This window comes from Callorhinus ursinus, unplaced genomic scaffold (genome assembly GCF_003265705.2).
Source record: "Callorhinus ursinus isolate GAN/ISIS: 27379988/994484 unplaced genomic scaffold, GSC_fseal_2.0 scaffold41, whole genome shotgun sequence".
Taxonomy (NCBI): Eukaryota; Metazoa; Chordata; class Mammalia; order Carnivora; family Otariidae; genus Callorhinus; species Callorhinus ursinus.
The window spans coordinates 5596374-5621689 of record NW_027397103.1 but is presented as its reverse complement, the minus strand read 5'-3'; the positions used below and the strand labels follow the sequence as shown (position 1 = coordinate 5621689).

The 25316-nt window shown below is 35.2% G+C and overlaps 2 protein-coding genes across 3 annotated transcripts in view; both read right to left on the bottom strand.

Annotated features, from left to right (window-relative positions):
• LOC112837249 (small ribosomal subunit protein uS2-like) overlaps window positions 1-2251 on the bottom strand; it is a 41515-nt gene extending 39264 nt beyond the window's left edge. Inside the window, exon 1 of the mRNA XM_073881061.1 lies at window positions 2114-2251. The gene's annotated coding sequence lies outside the window, so the exon portion shown is untranslated. The remainder of the gene's footprint in view (window positions 1-2113) is intronic.
• MED13L (mediator complex subunit 13L) overlaps window positions 1-25316 on the bottom strand; it is a 302219-nt gene that overhangs the window by 263352 nt on the left and 13551 nt on the right. For both annotated transcript variants that reach the window (XM_073881054.1, XM_073881055.1), the window contains exon 2: window positions 2114-2351. In XM_073881054.1, coding sequence (XP_073737155.1) covers window positions 2114-2351 — 238 coding nt within the window. The remainder of the gene's footprint in view (window positions 1-2113; window positions 2352-25316) is intronic.

Below are 25316 nucleotides of genomic sequence, written 5' to 3'. Positions count from 1 at the left end.
AAAAAATAATCATTCTCATGAGAAACACAATATATTGTCAGGTTAAAAAACAGAGTTACAAAAAAGTATGATACCAATTCCATTTATACATAAAAATACCAAATATTAAAACTCTGGTTAGACTTTAGGATTTTTGTTCTCTTCATTTGACAGTTCTGTTTTCCTAATTTTCTAATTAAAATGTATTTCTGTGATTTGTAAAAAGGTTTAAAAAAGTCAATCTTTCCTTATTCTTTACCAAAAAGATACTTAATACATCAATGAAATATATGTGCAATCTAAAGCAACTATAAAAATTTTAAATAGCCTACATCTTTTTGTTAACTCGGTAACATAGTCCATGAGAAATAACACAGTAACTTAATTCTAAGAACACTGATTATGTGCTTTGTTGGTATGGACAAATAACTTTATACATCAGGTAAATAAGCCTAATTAACAATTGGGTTTGGTTTTGGTTTCATCAATATTATAAAGTGATAATTTGTGCTGCTAACAAGTAAAGACCCGACCAAAAAGTTAAGATATAAGGTATGAATATGGAGAAATGGAAGAAGATTAAGAATCAGAAATAATCATGAGAAATATAGGATGAACAAACAAAAATGCTATAGTCCTCTATACTACATGTGTAAAAAATTTTAGAACAAAAATATATGTTTTCATACTTAAATGGACAAATATAAATGTTATCTTCTAGGGTTATCTTATTTTAAAAATCCTGATAAATGGAATCCAGATGTGGTTAAACTAATTCTACCTGAGTTCCCTGCTAACTACATGAAATAAGCTTTGGTATGTATCTATGTTCTGAGATTCTGCTGATTAACCAGCTAAGTAAGCAATCTTACCCAGACAGGGTTCTTATATTTATAAACCAAATATTCTACAAACTATGGGAAGAAAGGTTTGTATTGAATAGACAAATGGACCATAAGATAAACAGCTCAATTAGTCCACTGCAGTTTACTGCCCTCTGGCTGTTGTGGCAAGGGATATCACAGATTAAAAAAAAAAAATGGCTGCAAAGCAAAGTTAGAAAGGTATCAAGCAAAAGTTGGCAGGAAATCCTTTAGGCAAAATCAGACACCTTCGAATAGGCCCTCAAATATAAAGTTAGCTTTACTCCTTCCTTTAAAAAAAAAAAAATACTAAATATATCAACTAACAAAACATTTCAAATACTATCTGAACTTTTTCAACCACAAACTAACAAAATGTAGAGTAGTTTGGACATAATAAAAGTTGGCTCTAGGAGACTTAGGTCAAAAAGAGTTAACACACTACCCTAAGTAAGGATTGTAATTAATCTTGATCTAGAAAAATTCTTTAGCATACTAGATGGAAACATTTAGGTAAAGAAGTAAAAAATTTTGAGCAAAGAATATTAATAAAATTTCCTCTGGTTATAAATCTTCAGTAAATACAAAAAGTAACTTAGAATAATGAAACTCTTACATTAATTCAAAGTTTCCAGATATGAGATGTAATCTGAAGTTAAAAATTAGGTAACACTGGACCAAGTATTTCCAGGAATCACCTAATTATATAAAAAGCAGAAACAAAACAAAGGAAAACTTGCCATATCAAAATTAGACCAGATTCTTTATATTAATCTTTCTTCAAAATACTATCCAATGTCATCTCATAATTTTGTCCAATAAGGCTTGTACTAACTTTCTCTTATCACTTTATAATATTCCACCAGAGTTCAGCTGGTAATGAACCACAACAGCCACAATCCAAGAAAAAACAATTCTGTTCATTTCACTGACTTGCTAATTACTCACAATTCACTAATGTTTTAAAATAGTGGATCTTGCCTCGTTTCCACCCCCCAAAAACACCTAGGAGTCACAGTATTTCCTTTAATAGTGGTTCGTTCACAGGTTCTGGTTTCTAGCATGACTGGGAAAGAACAAGAGATTTTGGTGGGGGGGACTGGGAGTGGAAAGAAGAGGGGTAAGAGTGAAGACATTCCTTTTGAGAGACACACCCATTTAAACACTTGGATTTTTCTCAGCAAGTCTTCATAAATTACTTTTGAAATTTACTACTGTTAAAAAAATATATATGATGTTAACAGTTTTTAAGAAAAAAACAAAAAGCTTACCCTGCAGTTCATGATGTATTACACCCACTAGGTTGGGTTCATCTCCCCACCAGAATATCCATAACTCTTTGCAATCTGGTTTGACATCACGACGCCATACACACAGCAAGTTGGCTTGCAGACAACGGATGAAACTTAACAGGATTGGATCATCTTGGGCTGGGGCTGAAATTATGGGTCCACAGTCCCCGTGCCCTCCAAAATTGTACCTACGCCATTTGATTCCCGTGAGTTCAGCCTAGAAAAAAAACAGAATTACAATGATTTTGATATTTCTTCTTAGTCACAGAACACTAAAAACAAGCTTCTGTATGGACAAGCAAATGTGCTAAAATAACTATTTACATTACTTCAGATAAGATTTTTCTCACTGAATAATTTTGTCAATCCTCCTTGATTTTTAAAAGGAGAAAAAATACATTTCTTCCTATCAAGATTTCTACATAGCTCTTTGTATTATACCAAATTACAACAAACAGATGACGATTATTTCCAGTTGAACCATTTTTACCAAAAACTTACTATAAAGTCCTTACATATAAAACTATTTTGTTATTCCGTATTTGATTCATAAATTAATTCTTTTTTTTAAGAGTTTGTTTATTTATTTGAGAGAGAGAGAGAACGCAAGTAGGGGGAGAGGCAGAGGGAGAAGGAGAAGAAGACTCCCCACTGGGCTGGGAGCCCAACATGGGGCTCAAATCCAGGACGCTGGGATCATGACCTGAGCTGAAGGCAGATGCTTAACCACCTGAGCCACCCAGGTGCCCCATAAATTATATTTTGAAATCAGGAAAGAGTTTAAAAAGTAAGTTTGTAAAAGTGAAGTAATTTCTTTCAAAGGATCTCAATTTATTCCCATGCAGAAGCTACAGTTTGAATCCTCTTTAATCAGGAAAGCAGTGAGCCTGCAATACCATAGTGCTTCATTACTAACAGCAAAGCAAGCTACTAATGAAACCGATGCAGTTATCAGCAATTTATGCATGTTCCTTAGCATGTAACAGAGAAAGAAGCTTTGCTTCTAGAACAATTCCCTAATGTAGTTTTGTCTTTTGTTTTCTAAACACATTTTAAAACACCGACACTAAACCAGCTGAGAGCAGAACCTGGATCTTTATTCCATTATTCCTATATTTTAAAACTTCACAAATCTTAGAGGTCTGAGGAACTAAAATTCAAAGATGTTTCAACACAAACAAAAGTTGAATTCCTTATTTAAGTAGCTATAAACTATAATTATGTATTCAAAACTGACAATAAAGTGGATTCATAACATAATTCTGTACAAAAACAGTCCATGTGTCCCTTGCATTAGATCCTTACTCATCTTCCCCTCACCACCCCCACCAAGTCAATTTCTGTCAATAGTTGTTTTTCAAAAACCAAGTACAACAGGGTAGAAAAATAACCATATCTTCTGCTAACGTAACTGAAACAAATTTAAAGTGCTGAAACAATCACTATAATGAACACATTCAAGAAAAAAAATATCAATTTTCTTCAATCCTAAACAAATGCTTCACTTCTAAAAAAAAAAAAATGGTTCCAAAAATAATAATATCCAAACTAAAACTGTCCGGCACTTAGTAACTTATCCTTTCATATTATGAGATATGCAAATCTAATATCTAATGGATATTCTTAGTAAAAGCTAGCATTGGCATCATTTATGCTTTCCCCCTTACGCCACTTTGTTTTCTCAGAGTATGAAAGTACTACATGAATAATGCACTAAGTTCAAAAATAAATAATATAAATTAAAAGTAATCACACCAAGAATATTTTCCAAAATCACATCAAAAATAATTATTAGTGTCTTAATGTATGTTCTTCCTATTTTTCTGTACATATACAGTTTTTAATTTGGAACCATATTACATGGTCTTATATCCTGCTTTTTGACTCATTATAAATATTTTTGTATATTAATTATTCTTCAAAAAGTTAATGTTTGCATAATATTCATTGTTTATTGGAGAAAACGTAATTTATCCCATAACAACTAGACAATCTTCTGCTTTTTTATTTTATAATAATAACTGGTAAACTCCTTGAAAATTGTTACTTTCCTGGTTATTTTCTTAATAGACATTGCTTGATGCACAATTACGGAAGAATACGAAAGAATATGAATATGAAGACTCATGGATGAGTGCCACCATATAGCTTTTTTTTTAAGATTTTATTTATTTATTTGACAGATAGAGCCATAGCCAAGCAGGAGTGGGAGAGGGAGGGGGCTTCCCGCCCAGCAGGGAGCCCGATGTGGGGCTGGATCCCAGGACCCTGGGATTCCTGGGATCATGACCTGAGCCGAAGGCAGACACTCAATGAGTGAGCCACCTAGGCGCCCCCCACATTGCATATCCTCCTAAAAATCTGCCAATTTAACAGGATGGAATGTTCCTGTACTAATATGCAGTCCTTTCTCTGCTTAGAGGAAACCATTATCATCTATTTCATCAGAAGTATAACCTGGGGCCAGCCTTCGGGTTTGAATACCAGCTCTATACTTAACTACCTCTAAGTAGCAAGTACTTAGCAAGTTACCAAACCTTTGTCTGTCACCTCACCACAAAAATTAGAATAACAGTATTTACAGAGTTGATTAAATGAGTAAGTACGTATATAAAACACTTAGGATGATGCCTGGCATACGGCAAAACATATAAATGATATTGCTATCATTACTAGTAATGGTAGTACAACTTCTTTGTTCATATCCTTTTTGCATAAAGTTCCTTTATTTCTTCAAATGAAAGCAATGTATACGTATGTATGTATGTGTGTGTTTTAAACAGAAAGTCTAACTTCAATTTGTAAATAAATGTCAAAGAAACTAAATAAAAAGACATAAAAAAGGGGGCAGCTGAAATCATAAAAGAAGACTAACATTCCTTATGATCACCTAAGCTAGTGTTCTGTGCCTATGGATCAGGGGGCTGGAGGGAGGAGAGATAAAAGATACCAATAAATATAAATCACGATTGATTTTTGTGATAACGATATGTAAAGGGTTAGAAAATTAAGATTTATCAGAGATTAAAACATCAGGTGAGTCAGTCCCCAAGAAATCTATGAACAGCAATTTACTCACCAGAATACTTTCACCTGTAACAAACAGCCCACATGGTTTAGCAAACAAAATATTTGGCTTTGATTCAGAAGAATGGTTTCCTAATCCTAGCACTTGCACTAACTTCCTATCAGTGTTTCTCTGGTCTCAGTGATAAAGGGAAACCTGGCCACTTGCTCTATATTCTTTAAGGAGTTGTTCTAGCAAGTGATAGAATACAGATTCAAGCCTACAAGCTTAATCACTTCATAACTAATTCAGCTGGAAAAACTGGAAAATGTCCAGTTATTTTAAAATAATTTAGTTCTTTTACCTTAAAGCTAAAATTAAATATCATTATACCAGTCTTCACTGGAAAATCTAACAATGAAACACCATTTAAGCCTAACAGAGATAACTAAGCATAAAGTTAATGTTCAAAGACTTAGCTCTAAACTTGAATTATTATTTGATAAGAGCAAAGACAACTTAGTGATAGCAAAATACTGTCCAAAAAAAAAAAATCCCTGTCACGGGTGTATGTTCACTTAGACTAATACATGTCTTCATATACCATGATCCTGTTTATAGTTAAAAAGCAATTCCACACAAACTTCTATGGACCAATTTCTGACAAAAGTATAGGTCTCCAAGACTCAAAATTCTTTATCTAATGATTTCAAAATTGTGAAGCAACCCTTTAAAATATTTCTACATGCAAGTTATCCCTAAATGCAATACTTCTCACTGCCAAGACAAACAATTCATAATTATATTTAAATTTAAAATTACATTTTTAAAATACAGAATCAAAAGAATGAAATTAAAATATATAAGGAACAAAACCAGCATTCATGAACAACCACAACTATCACCACATATTCATCACCTATTAATTTCTAACATTAAACAATATACTAGGATCTTCACATGTAATTTCTAATCTTCACAAACAGACAGCTAAAGAAATTAGGACTCAGAAAGGTTAAATAATTCTGCCCTAGCTACACAGGCAGCAAATGGCAGATCCCAAATATAACTGGATTTAAAGCATAACTGAATTTAAAGCATAAATTCTTTCCTGCTCTACCATGCTGCTTCATAAGGCTAATGGTAAAAATTAGCCCTAGAGGATTATAAAATAGTACAAAGAAACTGTCATCAACTCAGTTTAGCAATGGCAAGAGCTCATGGCCATACTTTCTAATTTAAGAAAGTTCATGAATCTTTCTTTAGTCTTCCTGAGGTATTAAGAAAACTAGTACAAGAGTGCCCACACACCATCCCATGAATAGAAGAGACTTTTTTTATTTCACTCAGATAATTATATGCCTTCTTTTATATGTTACCACTGTAAGACTGTATCTACACAAGCTAATTTTTAGAGGATATGTATAACAAACCAAGAAAACAACAATTCTAATAACAGCAAGAAAGGCTAGAGGGAAATTTTCTCATCAATGGCTGGCATCTGTTACACAGGTAGTCACGGTCCTCAGAAAATTGAACTTAACTGGCAGAGATTCCCCTGGCCTAAATAGAAGGCCACTATAGTCAGTTCAGAACGGTTGGAATTAAATAGATTGTAACAGAATCAGGACAAATACACTTTCTAACAGCAGGAATGTATTGAAAGAAAATTTATATTGATTCTTAATGTGCTATTCTTTAGGCACAATACATAGGAAATGACCTCATAAATTCTCCCAATGGAAGTCATTTACTTGCACTGACCCATCGCAATCAGAACCCACATGACCAACAGTATATACTTGCAGTACGGCTCCTCAGAGTTAAAACTATATTAGTGGTTACCAGAGTAAAAGTAATAGGCCTTGATATGAACAAACTCAGGGCGTAGTATCATGGAAAGAACACTGGCTGGAGATCAAAAGATCTAGGTTTGAGTTCTAGTTTTCAACTACTTACCTATATGGCATTAGGAAATCTACTCCATCTAAGGGACCGTAGCTTCTGACCTGTAAAGTGATATGGTTGACCTAGATACTGTAAATGAGTTCAAGTCTCCTGGCCCGGGCTAATTACATCCCACTCACAAAGGCAACCTGTAAATGAGACTGAACCCTTAATTATATGCCTTAGAATGATCAGTAGGAATAGGAGAGCCGCCAGAAGATTTGAATTTTCAAAAAACAGGTAAAAGAAAGACTTCTCAAACTACAGAACAATTACCTTAATATCAATCCTGAACAAGATTCTAGGATGGTGTGTAGAAAAGGCAGCTATGATCAACTGGGACTAACATGAGTGCACTAGGAAATTCCAAATCTGCCTCACCTCACAACCTCCAGTGATAGGGTTACTACTCTAGTAGACCAGGGAAATACAGCAAACATATTAAATTATTCCTCAACTTGAGTCACAGAAAGGAAAAAAGTCAGGGATAATAGAAAACTTCTGTTAAAACAGAACTAATCAGCTCCAGGTAAAGACACCAGGGTAAACACACACATCTGCTTTTGCTCTCTCTTAAATCCCTCTAAAACATCAGTAAAGAATTTGTTTGTTTTGTTTTGTTTTTCCCTTAAATCATAAAATCACAATGGTAGGTAGGAGAGGAGATAAGAGCATCAAGATTTTGAAAGCTAAGAAGCAGATGCTCAGAAGATAAAGAAATTTATACCTAAAAATCTGAATCCTAGCTATGGAGAAAGAGTAGATAAAGCATAATTCACACAGAATCCCCTCAGCCTCAGGAATTAAAAATACAGGTATCTTTGAAAGGAGGGTTAAAAGGCAGAGAGGAGATAAAATAAGGAAAAGTGGCTGAAAGCCTGCTTAGAAGGCACTCAGAAGCCAGGCACCCTCCCCACTGCCCTTTTTATCCCATCAAACAACTGGAAGGGTATATTCTCTGGGGCCAGTAACTACAGAAGTTACCTGGACTGGAGGACGCAAGCACACTTGAAGGCAGGGAATCAGACTGAAAACAGTGCATTAGGTGAACATGTACAGAATGGAAGTCAAAAACCACCCTCTCCCATCATCTCCCTCCAAGCACCCAGAAAGCTGGCAACCAGTCTTTCATCCCCCGGAGATAGGCATCTGGAAAAGTCTTCTTTAGGAAATCTGACCAGCTCAAGAGAGAAGACCTCAAAATATTGACATCAGAGGTTCCCCAACTAAAGAGCCCACCCAGATCAGTGAAGTGCACAGTAAACAAATGTCACTCACATACTCAACTTCCAAGACGTTTTTCAGTCCATCATTTCTAAACATGAACAGAAAACCAGGAACTACTACATAGTAGAGGAAAAACATGAAGGAATGATAGAGACAAAAACAAATAGGAACGAAAAGAAAAGTAACTTGGAGGAAACAGACTACACTGGGAAATGAAAAAATATTTTAATCCATCATTAATATTCTCAAACAATAAAACAGTGCAACCATTAAAAAAAAAAAAGTACACTATTTCAGAAAACAAAAACCCAAAGGAGAACTCTTGTTAATTTTTAAATAATGATGCCAGAAATGATAAAACTCAATAGAAGGGCTGGAAGATAAAGTTTAGAAATTTACTTCCTCCCAGAAAGTAATACACAAAAATGAAAAATAGGGAGGGTGGGGGAGATTAAATTAGAGGAGCAGCCCAGAAGTTCAAAACCAAATACAAGAGCTTTCAGAAAGAGAAAATACAGAAAATGAAAAAAGGAAATGACTGATAAAATAATTCCTGAAAATTTCCCAGAAAAACAGAATGTGAATTTCTAGATTGAAAGGGCTCTCTGAATACCCAGAACAATAGATTAAAAGAGACTCAAGGAAAGCATATAAACTTTCAACACACTGCAGACAGAGAGAAGATTCTCAAAGCTTCCATATTGTAAAAAGAGATCACAAAGAATCGGGAATCAGAAAGATTTCTTTTTTTTTTATATTGTTACATAAAACACTTTAATCAAGCAGCACCCCGAAATAGAACGAGAGTGGTGTGAAACAAACACAAGAAGTCAGAGGAGAAGATTTGAAGCACTTCCATATTAACGTGACTCCTTCAAAATCAATGCCATTTAAAACTGTATTGGATAACTATACATTTAAATTACACGACAGGAATTATTTTTGCACTTAGATGTAGGTACACGTCAAACTATTAAAATTTAGGTAGAATTTTAAAAGCATATATACCAAAACTGTCTCAGGAAGTTGATTTTTGTATCAGAGGTAACATTAAACAACTGCTAAACATGGGACATTGTACTACTTCTTAGTGCAATGTACTAAAAAATTGTTGCACAAAAAACCAAAACAAAGTTCACAGTTATGGAGAACAGACTGGTGGTTGTCTGAGTCTGAGGAGGGTGGCAGGGTGGGCAAATTGAAGGTAGTTGAAAGGCACAAATTTGCAGTTATAAGTCATGGGAATATAATGTACTGTGTGGTGACTATAGTTAATAATACTGTATTGTATATTTGAAAGTAGCTAGGAGAGTAGATCTTGAAATTTCTCATCATGAGAAACCGTAAAAATGTACTGGTTTTTTTTGTTTTTGTTTTTAATTTTTTTATTGTTATGTTAATCACCATACATTACATCATTAGTTCTTGATGTAGTGTTCCATGATTCATTGTTTGTGCATAACACCCAGTGCTCCACGCAGAATGTGCCCTCTTTAATACCCATCACCAGGCTAACCCATCCCCCCACCGCCCCCCCTCTAGAACCCTCAGTTTGTTTTTCAGACTCCATCGTCTCTAATGATTCGTCTCCCCCTCCGACTTACTCCCCTTCATTCTTCCCCTCCTGCTATCTTCTTCTTCTTTTTTTTCCTTAACATATATTGCATTATTTGTTTCAGAAGTACAGATCCGTGATTCATCCGTCTTGTACAATTCACAGTGCTCACCATAGCACATACCCTCCCCAATGTCTATCACCCAGCCACCCAATCCCTCCCACCCCCCACCACTCCAGCACCCCTCAGTTTGTTTCCTGAGATTAAGAATTCCTCATATCAGTGAGGTCATATGATACATGTCTTTCTCTGATTGACTTATTTCACTCAGCATAACACCCTCCAGTTCCATCCACGTCGTTGCAAATGGCAAGAGGGAATCAGAAAGATTTCTGACTTCACAACAGCAATACCAGAATCAAAAAGGCAATGGTGCAGTAACTCCAAAATTCTAAAGGAAAAGTATTTCTAAACTAGGTATCTATGCCAATCTAAAATATCAAGTGTAGAAGTAGAATAGATTTTAAAAGATGCAAGGCCTTAAAAAACAAACAAAAAAAAACAAAAATTAACACCCTGCCTCAGGAAGCTATTGGAGATGTACCCCATCTCTAAGAAGAGGGAATAAACCATAAAAGCCATGAGATTCAGGAAATAGATCCAACATGGAACAGAGCAAAATCAATTTCTAAAATAATAGGGAATGATCAGATGGTTACAGGTTGTCAACTGTGTATCAATACACAGGGCAATTAGTCCAGATTACAACAGGTCATCTCTTAAGAAGATGGAACTAATAGAATACATCTGGAAGTCTTAAAAGGGGACTCAGACAATAAGCAAAAAGAACAGGGAAGAGTTAACTAAAAATACACAGAAAAGTAAACAGTCAAAAAAAGAAAAAAGGTAATTACTATCTTCAAATTACGCAGAGAAGGAAAAGCAATCAGAGTATACTAGATGGCTCAGCCATGCATTAACACAATCAAACGAATGTTAACACTGAATAATAAGCTAACCAAAAAAAACATATAACTACTTTGGTAAAATGGATGGATGGGGAAAGTATTTGTAGGAGGTAGAATCAATGAGCTAAATCCTCATCTTCAATAGTGAAAGATCCAGAATTTGAAAACCTTAAAAGTAACTACAGAGTATTTAAAAACATTTAAAGAATCCAGATAATCAACAAAAGAGGATGAAAATGTTTGCCTCTGGAAAAGGTAAAATAGGGGCCAGGAGCAGATGAGTATTACTCATATAAACCTTGTAGAACCGTTTGATTCTTTAACTATGTAAGAATACAACTCAATCTTTAAAAAAGACGAAAACTAATCAAAACGTAGTAACAAAACTTATTTAATGCATCAAAAAGTTACTGATACTGAGAATTCACTTATATCATTTTGTAGACTGAGTCTACCAAATTTCTAAGCTTAAGAATAATTCAGTATCCCACAAGTTGTGTTGCAAAAGTCAAAAGGTTATTTACCATGTTAAAATATTGTGTTGTCTGTTTCTTTTCTCCATTGTTAGACTATTAAAACTTCAATTAAGGGGCACCTGGGTGACTCAGTTGGTTGAGGATCTAACTCTTGTTTCCAGCTCAGGTCATGATCTTAGGTTTATGAGACTGAGCCCCCACATCGAGCTCCATGCTGGGCATGGAACCTGCTTAAGATTCTCTCTCTCCCTCTCCCCTTTTATTTTTTTAAGATTTTATTTATTTATCTCACAGACAGAAAGCACACAGGGGGAGGGGTAGAGGGAGAGGGAGAAGCAGGCTCCCCACTGAGCAGGGAGCCTGATGGGGGGATCAATCCCAGGACCCTGGGATCATGACCTGGGCCAAAGGCAGACGGTTAACAGACTGAGCCACCCAGGCGCCCCTCCCCCTCTCCCTCTCTAAAACAAAACAAAAAACAAAAAACTTCAATTAAGCAGAGATATACTTCCAGCTGCATGCTCTCTCCCACCTAGGTCCGTCTGCTCAACTCTTCCTACCCATAGCCAAAGAGCTTGCCGGAGATTCATTCCCTCTGCAGAGCGGCCAAGGGCAACAGGACACTGGGCCTCCTATGTGACTCCCATCTAATTATTTCCACATTGTGAGAAATACAATATAACTCTCCATACAACTAAATTGTATATCAAAGATGCTTTCTAACATACGTATATTTTTGCTGATTCAAAACAACTTTTTTCCTGAACTGTAATTTCCTTTCCAGCCCTCAGTTTACCAATATTAATTCAAAAACATAAAGATAAAAAACAGGGAGCTGGTTTAGCAGAAATAGGAGTGAAAAGGGCCCAAAGGTTTTATCTGACAGTAAGTTTAATATAATTAAACAATGTGAAATAGCTACTAAAAAGTTATTGCCATCTTAAGCTACATTAATAAAAACACAGGATCTACATCCTACACAACACATCTTACATAGCAAGTCACCAGTCAATACTGCTTTCAGCTCCCAGCTCCGTACTTTGAGAGAAATCTAGATAAACTGGAACAAATTAACAGATGAAGAACTAGGTTGGAGAGGAAATCTAAACATGTCATATGGCTAGAGGTTATATGGCCTCATGTTCAATCCTTTCACGCAAATAAACATGGCAGCAAAAAAATGAATGAATAAAGGTACAGTTGAATTAAGCTGAATGAATTTAATATGGAGTTAACATTCTGAAGAAATCTATAGTCTTCAATTTATACGAAAGACTCATATGTGGAAGATGAATTAGATTTGCTCAGCACAGACCAAGTGATAGCAGAGAACTGATGATTAAAACAGTGAAAGCTTTCTCAAGAAAGAATCCCTGGCTGAGATCCCTGACAAGCATAGATATGAGGTGTTAAGGAGAAGCTGTTAATACTGGATTTGGCTTCAAACATCAAAGGACTGGTTGGACAATATGAATTTATTCAAACCTGAAATTTGAATCTCAAAAATTCTTTCCTTCCAATCATAAGATTTTGTGCTTCTAATATCATTCATATCTCAGTCAACTAGTTCAAGGTGCTGACAAACTATATACCCCATGGGTTGGCCAACTGTTTTTATAAATAAAGTTTTATCCGTACACAACTTTGCCATTTACATATTGTCTGTTGTTCCTTCCACACTACAACTATAGAGCTGGGTAGTTGCAACTGAGACTATGTGACCCACAAGCCTGAAATAACAACTCTCTAATCCTTTAAAAAAGTCTGCTGACCCCCGAACTAGGATAACATACACAGGCAAATATGACATTTAAAATATAAGAAGCACCATAACTGTCCTTTTACCATAAACAACTAGACAAAAAATATGAAACTATTCAAACACTGAACAAAGGTTGCAGAGCTAGGATCTCTGAGTGAAGAAAAACAAATGAAGTAGGCCCTGCAAAGGCTGAGGCAGCTGGAATTTATGAGAACAGATCACCAGAAAGCTCTACAGAAAAAGAGCTCCAGAGATCTGACAGGAGTTCTTATGGAAATGTTCCTACGTACATTAAGCTACACATTCAAAGAACTAAATTCCATGAGGCCAGGCAAAGAATTACTAGAGAGCTATCACTCTAACAGCTCACACAAAGCTAGAAGACAGTCTAATTCTGAACAGTCAGGGTGCAAACACAATGTTAAACATCGTGGGCAGTAATAGAGGCCACAGAAGGGCCATACCTCAAAAGTAAGAAAGCAGGCCTATGCTAGCATAAAGACTGCTCTAACCCACCCAAATAACTGAGTCTGAAAAATAATGATCATCACCACAATCATCATCTCATCTACAAGTAACTTAACTGCCAACCAAAATTCAGTTCTTTACAGGAAAGAAATAAAACCCAGACTTTCAACAACATAATAATCACAATATCCACCATCCAATAAAAGGATACCAGATATTCAAAGATGTAGCAAAAGGAGATTCATGGTAGGAGAAAAATCAGTGAAGAGAAACAAACTCAGAAATGAAAGTGATGACGGAATTTAAAAAATCACTTTAAAACAGCTATTATAAGTATGGTCAAGATTGAAAGGAAAACACAAACTTAATAAAAAATGAAAAATATAAAAGCATAAAAATTCCCTGACACAAAATATGAAATAAAAAATTCACTGTATAGGTTTAACAGTAAATTAAGCACAGTCAAAAAAAAAAAAAAAGTTAGGGGACTTGACAACATACAATATAACTATACAAGCTGAAGAACAATTTTTTTAAAAAAAGAATAAATCCAAAAGCAAAACACTATCAAGCACTCTAACATGCATGTAATTAGAATCCCAGAATGCAAAGATAGAAGGGAGGATAAGAAAAGGTTTTTGAAAAATAGTCCAGTTGTATCCAAATTTCATGAGAAAAATATATCTCAGACCCAAAGAGTTCTGTGAACCCAAAACAGCACAAACAAAAAAACTAAATTAAATCTGATCATAAGTGATTAAAAAAAAAAATCTTAAAAGCTGTCAACACGGAAAAAAGACACATTACATAAAGGAAAACAAAGACAATATTTACAACAGACTTAACAGAAATATGCAAACCAGGAAACAAAAGAACATGCTGAAAGGGGCGGGGGGAATGTCCATATCTAGAATTCTAGATGGAGCACAAGTATCCTTCAAAACTGAAGGTAAAATACAGACTTTTTTCAGGTGAACAGAAACCAATGGAACTCCACTGTAATAAATTTTAACTAGAATGAATGCTTTTAAAAAAGTTCTTCAGGTACAAGGAAAATATCAGATGGAAATCTGGATCTATAGAGAAGAATAATGAGCATATATATATATATAGATAGATAGATAAAACAGTTGTTTTCTCATTTTTTAATTTCTTTAAAACAAATTAACTCTTTACAGCAAAAATAACGCATCACAGCTTGTATACAGATATAGAAGAAAAATATATGACAACAGTAGCACCAAAGCCAGAAAGAGAAAATGGAGGTATACTGTTCTAAGGTTTTTTACACATTACAAATGAAATTTAGTAATACCTGTAGACTGTGATAACTTAAAGGTGCATATTATAAGTCCTTGACCAGTTGCTAAAAAGTAAAACACAGTTTATTTAAGATGCTGAAGACAAAATTGAATCATAAGAGAACACTCAAATAATCCAAAAACAGGCAGGATGGGTGGCTCTGAGGGGCTCTGAGGGTCAGTTAAGCATCTGCCTTTGGCTCAGGTCATAATCCCAGGGTCCTGGGATCAGCTCCACGTCCGGCTCCCTGCTCAGCAAGGAGCCCACTTCTCCCTCTGCCTCTCCTCCAGGCTTGTGTGTGCGCTCTCTCTCACTCACTCTCAAATAAATAAAATCTTTAAAAAATTTTTTATGAAAACACAAAAACAGGCAGGAAAAGAGGATAAAAAAGGGAACAAAGAACAGATGGGATAGATAGGGAAAAATGCCAAGATGGTAGACTTAAACACAATCATCAATATAATTATATTAAACACAAATAGTCTAACCATTACAAGTAAAAAACATGAATTCTCACAATAAGTAAAATTTTAAAAGGCCCAACTATATATTGCCCGTAAGAAATGCACTTTAAATATAAAAACAAGTTATAATACAAATAATAAAAAAGCTAAAATGGCTAGATTAATAACAAAGTGGGCTCCAAAAGGACTATAAAGGAATAAAGAGGGAAATTTTGTAATGAGAGAAATGTCAATTCTTCAAGAAGACATATATCCCAAATGTGCAGGCATCTAACAACAAAGCTTCAAAATATATGAAGCAAAAGCTGATTAGGCAAAAGCAGAAATAGGCAAATCCAGAATTATAATTAAAGATTTTAGGAGGCCTCCTCTCAGCAACTGATAGAAAAAGTAGACACAAAACCAATAAGGTATAGAAAACATGAACAACACTATCAACCAACATAACAACTGACATTTATAAACATTAATAATAATGGTGAGAATAATATACTCAACAGAATACACAAGTTTTTCAACTGCACATGGAACATTCACCCAAGAGAAACCACAGGCTGAGCCTTAAATTTATACTGATATATATATTTTTAAGGTCTTATATTCATTTATTTGAAAGAGAGAGCATGTGAACAAGAGAGCCCAAGCAGAGGGGAGCAGCAGAGGGAGAGGGAAAAGCAGACTCCCCACTGAGCAGGGAGCCCGATATGGGGCTTGATCTCGGGACCCTGAAATCATGACCTGAACCAAAGGCAACCATTTAACCGACTGAGCCACCCAGGTACCCCAATATATTTTTTAAAATTGAAATTTCTGAACAGATTTAAATTAGAAAGTCACAAAATATCTAGAACATTCCCTCTTCCCCCACAAAATCTGGAAATTAAATAATACCTTTAAACAACACATAAGACAAAAAAGAAATCACAAGGGAAAGCAGAAAATGTTTTGAACTGACTGATTATGAAAGGAAAATATACAAAAACGTATGGGGTACAAGTAAAACAGTGCTCAAAAAGAAATCAATAACGTTCATATTTATAGTAGAAAGAAAGGTGTAAAATTGCTCCAAACTTCTCCCTTCAGAAGCTAGAAGTATAAATTCAACCAAATGTAAACTGAGGGAAGAAAATAATGAAAAGAGAAGAAATGAATGAAATATAAAACAGACTAACAATACATAAAACCAATAAAGTAAAAAAGCTGTTGTTTATGTTTTGGTTTGGGGTCTTGTTTTTTATTTTTTGTTTTTAAAGATTTTATTTATTTATTTGAAGGGGGGAAGCACAAGCTAGGGAGAGGGGCAGAGGGAGAAGCAGACTCCCCACTGAGCAGGGAGTTCTATGTAAGGCTCAGTCCCAAGATCCTGGGATCATGACCTGAGCTGAAGGCAGATGCTTAACGGACTGAGCCACCCAGGTGTCCCCTGTTGCTGTTTTTTCAATCAATAAAATAGACAAACTTCTCAAGGTTAATCAGGAGAAAAAGAAAAGACAAATTACCAATATCAGGAATGAAAGAGGAGGAATTATTTCACATCCTAAAGACACTGAAAAGATAATGGAATTTTTATAAACAACCTTATGCCAATAAATACAACTACTTAGATTACATGGACAAATTCTTCGAGAGAATTACCAAACTAAAACAAAAAAATAAGTTAAGAATCTGTATAGTCCTATATCTATTAAAGAAATGGAATTCATAATTTAAAACCTTCCTAAAAAGTATTCTCCAAGGCCAAGATGGCTGCACTAGTGAATTCTATCAAACATTAAGAAATACCACCAATCCTACACAAATTCTTTCAGAAAACAGAAGAGCTAATTCCCAAGTCATTTATAAGACTAACATTACCAACACAAGACAAAGACATTGTAAGAAAAGAAATCTACATGTAATCTTTCATTAACATAAATTTAAAAAAATCAACAAACCCAATCCAACAATACATAAAATGGTAGCACACCCTGCACATGGAGTGTACCTTGGAAATTCAAGCTTAGCTGAATGAGTCCAAAGCCCATCAATGTAATTGAATCAAACTAGTTCAAAAACCCATTAATAAAATCCCCCATACTAACAGAACAAAACCTATAATCATCTCAACAGATGCAGAAAAAAACATTTAACAAAATCAACACCTATTCATAGTAAAACTAAGTAAACCAGGAATTAAAGGGAACTTCCTCAACCCCATTAAAAAGATGTTCAAAAACTAGAGCTAACATCACAATTAATAATGGAAGATTGCATACTTCCCACCTAAGATCAGTAACAAAGCTAGGAGGTACATTCTGCTATTCAACTTTGTACTATAGGTCCTAACCAATGCAATAATGCAAGAAAAATAAGTAAATGGCACAGAAATGGAAAGGAAGACATAAAACCATCTCTATTCACAGACATCATCATGTACATTTACAAAACTTCAAGGACTTTACAAAAAAGATACAACTAATAATTGAGCTTAGAAAAGTTGCAGTATGTAGATAAATATACAAAACTTAAATGTATTTCTACATACTAGCATGAAAAAGTAGAAAACAGTATTTTAAAACAGTGCCATTTGAAACATTGAAAAATATGAGCTACTTAGGGATAAATTTGATAACGTATGTTCCAGATCAGTATACCAAAAACTATAAACAATGTAGACAGAAATTAATGATCAAAAAAAAAAAAATGGAAGCTAGACCCTGTTCATGAACTGGAAGACCTAAAATTGTGAACAGGTCAATTCTTCCCAATTTGATCTACAGATTCAATGAAATCACAATAAAAATCCCTGCAGGATCTTTTGTGAAAAATTGACAGGTTGTTTCTAAAACTTATACTGAAATGCAAAGTACCCAGAAGAGCCAAAACAATTTTGAAAAAGAACAAAGTTGGAGAATTTGCCCAAACTTCAAGACACTACTATAAAATTTCAGGAATCATAATGGTCTGGGATTGGCATGAGACATACAGATCAAACGAAGAGAATATAAAATCCAGAAATAAACTTATGCATAAACATAGACACATATATCCAATATATTCAAATGACTTTTGACAGACATGCCAAGGTAATTCAATGAGAAAAGCAGTCTTTTCAACAAATAACGCTAGAACAACTAGATACCTACATACCAAAAGAATTTCAACCCCTACCTTATTCCACAAAAAAAATTAACTCAAAATGGATCACTTGTTCACAGACCTAAATCTAACAATTAAAACTATAAAACTTCTGAAAGAAATCATGAGAGAAAATCCTTGTTACCTCAGGATCACAATTAGAACTCTCATATAATTGGTAGAAACGTAAAATGATACAACCAGATTTTAAAAGTTTAACAGTTCTTTATGAAGTGAACCCCATGTTTCCCACATGATTGAGCAACTGCACTATTTCAGAACTAAAAACATATGTCCCAGACAAAACCAGTACATAAATTGTTCATAATCACCAATAAATGGCTGAGTAAGCAAATTGTGGTATGTTAATATAAGAGATTACAACTTGGCATTAAAAAGAATAACCTATTTAAACAACAATAGGAAGCCTGGCACAGAAGACTATATCCTATATGATTCCATTGATTAAAAAAAAAAAAAATCTAGAAAAGACAAAATGAATCTATAACAGAATAGTGGTTATCTGGAGATGGGGGTGCATCAGAGATGTTTTCTATTTTGATTTCAGTGGTGGTTTCACATAGGTATATATTTGTCAAAACTCATGAAACTGTACTTACTTGCATAAAAGGGGTTCACTTTATTGTATGTAAATTATTACCTCTATAATCAAAACTTTATGTACTAAGGGAAGAATTCATGAAAAAAATCTCTCAAAGAAAAAAAACCTATTTTTAATAGAGCCAAAATATCATCTTACCATCTTGCTCATCTCCCTAACTATGAATCTCTTTTAGAAAGTATGCAATGTTTTTGAAAAAATTATTTTCATGCCTAAGTACATCAGAACACTGGTTAATGATTTATATTTATTAACCTTAACTAAAAGAGAACTCTTGTGAAATTTCTGGGAACTGAACTCTTTAATGAAGTTCATTAGTGACATTAGGATGATTTCTTGCCCAACTGCAATAATAGAATATAAACAGTAATTTCTATCATTTTCTCTGTATAGCAGACATTGTTAGTTGGCTACCCAAACATGAATGGCTCCTTCCTCCATGGTAACGTACAATCTATATTACTGAGGCGAACAATATGCTCACTTAATACTTCCCTGAGTATGGCTAGAAGTGTTATAAGGAACTTGGTGGAAATTTCCTTAAAAAGGAGAAGTTAATTTTGAGTTAACTTTTTTTGTGTCCTTCCTTCCTTTCCTACTCCTTCCAATCTAGAATGCCACCATGATGACTAGAATTTGAACAACCATCTTGGACAATATGCTACTACTTATGATAAACTAAGGACGAGGGAGTAACAACAAAAGCCCAGGACACTTGATGACTGAGAAGCAACCAAACCAGTTCTTAAATGCCTGCCTCCACACTGAATACATAAAAAAAAAAAAAAAAAAAAAAAATTTAACTTTATCTTGTTTTAAGCTATTTGTCTAGTTTTTAACAAACACATGATTATGGTACTATAGTAAGTCATTTTTGATGTGAGCATTCTAGCTTTTTTATTTTTAAAAAAACTGAAAGACTTTTAGTGAGGTGATAATTTTTTTAAAAAGATGTATTTATTTGAGAGAGAACACACATGGGGGTGGGGGGGATCTCCAGCAGACTTCCTGCTGAGCACAGGGCTCAATCTCACCACCACAAGATCACTGCCTGAGCCAAAATCAAGAGTTGGATGCTTAACCTACTGAGCCACCAAGGAGCCTCTCTAAGTTTTTGGGGGGGTTTTTTTTGAGACTATGCAGTCACCTAGGTTTTTATCTTGCCCCAGTCATCAATCAAAGTAATAAACTATCCTATTTTTTCATTTTCCAAACAATTGCTCAAATTTGGAATAAAGCATTCTAAGAGAAAAAAATCTATCTCCCTATCTGTGGGAAGAAATTTTAAGCTACATTATTACTCCATTAATCTCTGATGAAACTTTAAAAAAATGTAAACTGTATTATCACTCCATTAATCTCAGGCAAATCTATATGCTCCAGTGATTTCTACCTTCGTGCTTGCACTATTATTATATGGTGTACACTGTTAATTTTTAAAAGGCTCAGAAAAGAAAGAGACCAATAATGTTTGGAATAGCTAGGAAGAGCTTCATAGAAGCCCTTCAAGAATTCAGATAGGAAAAAGAAGAGCATACAATATGTACACACTGGTTAAGTGTGTTTAGGCTCTGAAGTCAGTGACAGCTCCATCATCTGCTGGCCGTGTGACACCAGTTACATTACTTAAAATTCTTGCCTCAGTTTTTTTATCTTGATGTATTAACTCATGATGATGTATTAACTCATAATGAGTATTAACTCATCAGGACCTTGATGAGAAAATGCATGTGGCTGGCAAGCAACTAGACAATTCCAGGCATTTAATAAGCACTTTTAGAAACAGCAAAAGCTCTAACAATGTGTGTAACATGTAAGATCTAACTTGAAATACAGATTCCTATCAGTGAATGACTGGAAATTTTTTAAGATTTTATTTACTTATTTGCCAGAGAGACAGCAAGAGCAGGAACACAAACAGGGGGAGTGGGAGAGGGAGAAGCAGGCGCCCCGCACCTGAGCCGAAGGCAGACGCTTAATGACTTGAGCCACCCAGGCTCCCCAATGATTGGAAATTTTAAATAGGAAAACAAAAAAGGCTTTTGAGAGATTAAAAGCTTTTAAAAAATAAGAAAAATCACAAGAATATGCACACCCATATATATGAAAAGATGTTCATAACCTCATTAGAAATACATAACTGAAAACAAAAATACTAAGATATTTCTTACACAGAGTAGAAAAAATTTAAATGATACGTTTCATTAGAGACGAGGACAGAAGACATGGACATTTATATACTGCCCATAGGAATGTAAACTGACACGTTTTTTAAAAATTTATGGCTATAACTATCAAAATTTAAATTTCTGTACTAATTCAGAAAAAAAGTTAACCTATGTTTCTCACAGCTGATGGTCAAACAATAATGCATCCATCCTATAATGCAGAATACCAACTGTTTAAAAAAACATACAGTGGGGCGCCTGGGTGGCTCAGTCATTAAGCATCTGCCTTCAGCTCAGGTCATGATCCCAGGGTCCTGGGATCAAGCCCCGCATCGGGCTCCCAGCTCAGCGGGAAGCCTGCTTCTCCCTCTCCCACTCCCCCTGCTTGTGTTCCCTCTCTGTCTCTCTCTCTCTGTCAAATAAATAAATAAAATCTTTAAAAAAATAAATTAAAAAAACACAGAGAAAAATGAGGTATATCTAAATTTGCTGACTTTAAAATATCTTCAGACATAAGGGCACCTGGGTGGCTCAGTTGGTTAAGCAACTGCCTTCGGCTCGAGTCATGATCCTGGAGTCCTGGGATCGAGTCCCACATCGGGCTCCCTGCTCAGCAGGGAGTCTGCTTCTCCCTCTGACCCTCTTCCCTCTCATGCTCTCTATCTCTCATTCTCTCTCTCAAATAAATAAATAAAATCTTTAAAAATAAATAAATAAAATAAAATATCTTCAGACAATATTAAGCAGAAAAAACATGTTACAGGAGAAGCTGGAGAATTATCCCCCGTGATTTTTTGAACTATAAATATGCCCATCATCAACAGAATGCATAAACGGGTGTAGGAATGAATTATAAATCCACACTGTTAGAACGTAGTATTAAACTAAAAAACCAAGTTGCAAAAAGCTCAAAAACATGCAAAACTATACACACACACATACTCTGAACATACATAATTAAAACTTTTTAAAAAATACAGAAAGAGGGATGCCTGGGTGGTTCGGTCTATTAAGCATCTACCTTCAGCTCAGGTCACAATCCCAGGGTCCTGGGACCAAGGCCCGCATCGGACTCCTTGCTCAGCGGGGAGCCTGCTTCTCCCTCTGCCTGCCGATCCTTCTGCTTGTGTGTGCCTGCACTCTCTCTCTCTGACAAATAAAATCTTAAAAATCAAATAAAGTAAGAGATTTTAAAAAAAAAAAAAAAAAAGACAGGGGGGCCTGGGTAGCTCAGTCAGGTAAGCGTCCGATTCTTGATCTCAGTGTATGTCTTGATCTCAGGGTTGCGAGTTTAAGCCCTGTATTTGCTCCACGCTAGGTGTGGAGCCTACTTAAATAAAAGAAAAAAAAAATACAGAAAGATAAACATAAAATTCAGGATAACCGTTAACCTCTGAAGGGAGAAGGAAGAATGGGAAGGGAAGGGCAGCACAGGGCTATGCAAACGATAAAATGTTCTTTTTCTTACCCTGAATATTAGGCACATGGGTGTTCATTGTGTCACAAAGATTCTTTCTACATGATTTATACAAAGTACTTTTATGTACTCATATTTAATAAAAACAATTTTGAAAATGCATATGTATATATGCACACAAACATATGCAAAAGAAAAACTCTGGAATGACAAAAACTAAACTACTGGTAGTTACCTCCCCATGGGGGGCAGAGAACCTTCATGTTTTATTATTTGAATATTGTTTGAATTTGAAACTAATTACATAATTTTTTATTAAATATATGAAATACATAACTTTTCTTTTAAAATTGTAACTCCAAAACTGTAACCACATGGAAAATGTGTGAGTGAATTTAGCTGAATGAAGAAGTATATTTATACTGTGATTACCTCTATGTACACAAAAAGGGAACATTAACAAGAATGGAAGAGCTGGCGTAAATCTGATCTAATGGACTGTTTTCATTTTTATAGTTTTAATTTCTTGGAAGTTACATTTCTTGGAAATATTTCGTATTTCATTAGTTACTACCTCACTTGGAGAGAAATTAAAGGAAAATGACAACTGCAAGAAAGCCAACTCTCCACCTTCAGGGTAGCCAAGTGAAAATCTACCCACATGGGAAGGCTGAATGAATTACAGCCAATTGACAATGGATAGCACACGCTGCGCCAGTAAGTGCACTCAGAACAACAGGAGAGATCCCCACCACACCAAGGAGATTACATCAAAGAGTTCTGAAGTGCATATGTACATTTTAGTGCTTTCACTGAGAAGTGGCACTGCCAAATAAAAGTGCAGCACAGGCAGGGAAGGCGCCATAGCCCAGGGAGCCCAGGAATGTGCTGAAAAATCAAAGGGGTATGGAGGGACCGGCAAAGAGAGATGGAGAAAGTGAAAACTTTTCCCAAAATGTGAGGTAAAGACATGACATGGCATAACAATCACACTCTCAATACCTATAAAAATATTGTACAATCAGGAAGCTAAGTGCTGAGGGAACAAAAACAGAATGGCAAGAATAAAAATTTAAAGGAACTCAAAGTTAGAATGAGGAAGAAGCACCAAAGACACACACTGTTTGGAGTCTTCACAAGTGTCTTCTCTATTCTATCCACTATACCAATCCCTACAAATCGGCAATTTCCAGAAAGGCAAGAAAAACAGGGTTACAAGTCTATTTCTTCCTCCTACCAAAAATATCACCAATATGAAATGTAACCAAGACCTTTAAATAAAAAACTCAATGAAAACATCCAAAAACAGATTTGCAGAGAAAATATGTAATCTGCTTCCTGAGCTTACCACTATTAGAAGCAAAGGCTCTACACATAATAAAGGCTATGTAGTGAGGGTACCCTTCCACACCTCTATTTTCTTTCTTCCTGTCGGGGCTTCTCCATGCCCATTTCTGATCATCAAAGTTGCATTAGCTCTTCCTCTGCCAAAATATTAATTCCACCTCCAACCACCACCATCACCACCCACACCTCTCCAAAGGCCCTTTTTCATCCACCCTACAGGCCTCGCCTTCTCCCGTCTTCCCCACGTCTTTTCTCCACCCCTCCTTCCTCTTATAAATCTCACTCAACTTGAAAGAGAAATCTTCTCATTGCCTCAAATCTTTTCTGAAAACAGGCAGGTTATAGACGTTAATCTTTGTTTTTGCTTTCTTTTCACTATCCCCTGCCTTTTGCCCCAAGATCCTGTCCATAATTAATTTTAAAACTTTTTGAGTTCTGTAGGACTTAACAGCAAGGACCCAAGCTCAGTGAATACTTTCATATATGCATACCTGTGATCAAAGCATAAGTCTTCTGCGAACAACTATAGCACATAGATGCTTCCAACTCTTCCTCCTTGTTTTACATATACAAGAATGCAAATGCCGTAAGACCAAGAAAGAACACATCTGTTTGCCATTTGGTTCCTCTCCCATGACATATGTAATTGGTTACCAAGTCCTATCAGTTGTACCTCCAAAATATCACTAGATCCATTTATCTCTTTCCACTCCTACTAGCTCTGCATGATTTCTCACATCTAGCCTTCTCTAGGAGCCTTCTCTCTCTGCCTTTGGTTTCTCCCTATTACAATCTACACTCCACAGAGCCCACATGAGTTTTCTCTCTGAAACATACATCTGATCATGTCATTATCCTCCTTAAAACCTTCAGGCATCCCCCCTGTGCATACAGAATAAACTTACAGCTTCTTCATGTCATCCAATCTGGCATCAAACATCACCTTTCAGTCTTGTCTCCCTTCTATTAAAGACTAGGCATTAAATAAAAAGTATATCTCACGAAAGAATAATTGACAAGGATGTCCAGAAATGGTGGATGACATATGTTTTATTTATGTAATTGACAAACTTATTCATCTCAACCATACATTATTACCACTGAAATCAAACTTCTACAAAATAGTTAAAGTTCTATCCACATAATTTATTAAAACTAGGCTGGGTAGTTTAAAACATTTCTATTTTCAATTCCAATATTAAAATGTAAGGTGGATCACAAGGAATCTAAATCAACAGTAATTTTCTAAAATGAACATTAACATGTATCACCAAATTTCTCAGAGGTTCTGGAATATGTTAAAGTCAGCTCTTTGGATTCTTAACAGTGTATCA